This window comes from Fulmarus glacialis, unplaced genomic scaffold, assembly GCF_000690835.1.
Source record: "Fulmarus glacialis isolate BGI_N327 unplaced genomic scaffold, ASM69083v1 scaffold24011, whole genome shotgun sequence".
In the NCBI taxonomy this organism is placed as follows: Eukaryota; Metazoa; Chordata; class Aves; order Procellariiformes; family Procellariidae; genus Fulmarus; species Fulmarus glacialis.
In genome coordinates this window covers 4533-7456 of record NW_009193734.1, presented here as the reverse complement: position 1 = coordinate 7456, position 2924 = coordinate 4533, and the positions used below count along the sequence as shown (strand labels likewise).

General features: G+C 54.0%; 1 protein-coding gene across 1 annotated transcript in view; it reads right to left on the bottom strand.

Annotated features, from left to right (window-relative positions):
* Positions 1–252: 252 nt before the first annotated feature.
* Positions 253–2924, bottom strand: part of LOC104083897 (keratin, type II cytoskeletal 4-like) — a 4527-nt gene continuing 1855 nt past the window's right edge. The window contains exons 4-11 of the mRNA XM_009587557.1: positions 2302–2362; positions 1988–2083; positions 1716–1880; positions 1363–1488; positions 932–1152; positions 665–699; positions 531–563; positions 253–416 (exon numbers count right to left, since the gene is read on the bottom strand). Of these exons, the coding sequence (XP_009585852.1) occupies positions 253–416; positions 531–563; positions 665–699; positions 932–1152; positions 1363–1488; positions 1716–1880; positions 1988–2083; positions 2302–2362 (901 nt within the window). The remainder of the gene's footprint in view (positions 417–530; positions 564–664; positions 700–931; positions 1153–1362; positions 1489–1715; positions 1881–1987; positions 2084–2301; positions 2363–2924) is intronic.

Sequence of the window (2924 nt, the reverse complement as noted above, 5' to 3'; positions counted from 1 at the left end):
CCCGGCACCCTGATGACCAGCAGCTTTGCAGTTGGGGGGGAGGGGAGCCGGTCTCAAACCGGCTGAGAATCTCAGTCGTTAGTTGGTGAAGACGGCCGTGTTTTACTTTTCAGTGCAGTTTCTGAAGGGTGGTGGTGGTTTAAAATGAAAGAGGTGGCCATCACCTCGGCAATGAGGGGGTGGTGGTGGTGGTCATGAAATTTGCTTCCTTTCTCCTTTGGGTGCCGGGGAGGGGTGAGATAGCTGGCTTTCCTAGGCCCTCCGGTTGACAGACACGGAGCTGGTGTTCTTCTTCAGGATGGTGCCAGACCCCACCACCACTGAGTTAGACCCTCCACCCATAGAGCAGAATCCTGCCCCTCCGGAGCCGAATCCCCCCCCAGCACCAAATCCTCCCCCGGAGCCAAATCCGCCCCCTCCCAGGCTGTAGCAGAAGCCGGGGCCGCCTGCGTTACAGTTGCTTCTCCCACTTCCAGCCCCAAATCCGATTCCTCTTCCTCCTCCAAGGCACAGTCCGCTGCCGTATCCACCTCCCGTAGAGCTGCTGCCGCCTCCCACCACAGCTGCAGAGAGGAACAGAAGACACGAGGTTACCTCTGATGCCACCACGAAGTTTTGGAGCATCAATCCCAGCCCGCCGTGCTCCCGTGGGAACGCTACTTACAGATGCTCACGGCGCTCTGGCACTCTCCAGACATCCTGCAGGGAAAAGAGACGGAGCGTCAGCTCCAGCCAGAGCATCTGGACTGGTCCAGCTCCATGGAGCCAGGCTTGTCCATCAGGCCATGGGCATAAATAACAGCAGCTATGGGACCGTAGTCCATGGCTAATGGCAACACCATTAATATTTTAGTAGAGGAGATGCGACGTGCCGCGTTCTTCCCATTGATTTAGCAGGATGCGATCAAGCTCTTGCAGTATCCCCACCCACCTGCACTCCTCTCCTTCCAGCAGCTTCCTGTAGGTCGCAATCTCAACGTCCAGGGCCAGCTTGACGTTCATGAGCTCCTGGTAGTCGCGGAGCTGCCGGGCCATGTCTGCCTTGGCTTTCTGCAGGGCTGACTCCAGTTCAATCAGTTTGGTCCTGGCATCCTTGAGGGCCACCTCCCCGCGTTCCTCAGCATCCGCGATGGAGCTCTGCAGAGTTTCACACTGGAAGGCGAGATGTGGACGTGGTGAGTGGGGCAGGGCAGCCGGTTGGAGATGAAGCCATGATCCCAGATCACTTGGGCTCAGCTATTCACAGCTACAGCGGGTTTCCTCCCGCTTACGATGACTGTTACCAGACTATTTGCTTTTAGGGAAGCTCTGAAGGGCATTACCAACAGCTCACACCCATTTCTCAGAAAAGGCAACCCCTACCTGTTTCTTCACGCTCTCGATCTCAGCCCTTATCCTCTGGATCCCACGGTTGAGCTCAGAGATCTCGGCCTTTGTGTCCTTCAGGCTGTCTCCGTGCTTGCCTGCGGTAGCCTGCAACTCTTCATACTGGTAGGCAGAAGTGAGAGGAGCGTGTTAGGTCCACCATGGGTGGCTCCTTACAACAGCTCTCCACACCACCCCACGCAAGCCAAGGTGAGCATGAATACGCTAGCTCCAGTCTGGCCGGATCAGTACCAGCAACATCCCACGTCTCAGCGTGGTCTGAGCTACCACCAGTACCTCTTCCACCTCCTCAGCCATCGGTGATCAGAAGCAAGGTGTGGAGCACTCACCTTGCATCGGTACCAAGACTCAGCCTCCACTCGGCTCCTGTTGGCGATCTCCTCGTATTGGGCTTTGACCTCTGCAATGATGCTGTCCAGGTCCAGGTTTCGGTTATTGTCCATGGAGAGAACCACAGAGGTGTCGGAAACGGTTTTCTGCACCTGAGACAGCTCCTGTAATCCGCACGGGACCTGGCTTTAGCCCTGCCGTAATTTCCTTACAGTGTCGCAACCCTTCTCCCTCCCAGCATCCCCCTCCAGAGAGCAGCGGGACCACTTACCACTTCATAGAGATACTTCAAGAAGTTAAGCTCATCTGCCAGAGAATCTGAGTGTGCCTGAAGTTCCACCTTGGTCATATAGACGGCATCCACGTCCTGCAGGAGAAATGGGAAGTGAAAACCGGCGTGACGCACGCCGTTTTATCTAACATTTAACCGTGAGCCCCTTGGTGCTCCGTTTCCCTATGGCACGTACATCGAGGGGTCCTGGTTTATGTCTGGCGCTAACCAATCAGTGCTGACGGAAGCAAGACATCCCCTGAACCAAGATGGGCCTTTGTGGCAAAAAAAAAAAAAAAAAAAAAGTACTTTACCTTTTTTAGGAGCACAAAGTCGTTCTCCGCAGCTGTCCTTTTGTTTATTTCCTCTTCGTACCTGTTGATTGTAACGAGGGAGATTGAATCTGGCTGCTTATTTTGGCGCTGGCTGCTGCAGGCAACTACACGTCGTTGGCCTCAGACTAATGAACGCGGCAAAAATAGACCTGCCATGAGCAAGATTTATGGACAAGCAGCGGCACTTCGCCTTTCTAGACGAGTCCTGGCTCCTGCCGTCTCCGATGCCTTGCTGAAGAAAGCCTGCAAAGAGGAACCTTATCTCTGCCTAAACCGAGTCCTGGTGGCTGTGGCCACTCTAACTCCTTCTACCAGACCCAAGGACCTTCAGGTCCTCAACATGGGCCATTTCCAACTGCTCATTGGGGCAGGTAATTGCTGCAGAGCGTTGAGTGGCGGAGACGATCTCCAAAAGAAAGTCAATCTTCAACCTGCCACCTCAGTAAAGCAAAGGGATCTGGTTGATCCTGACGAGTCCCAGACTTGCTTTCCCACCATTTTTTTGTAACTCCTTTAGTGGAAGCATTTCTCCAGGCTTTGTTCTTGCTTTTCTGACTGGACAAATTAATCTAATAAATGACAGCAGGAAAAGAATCTTCCCC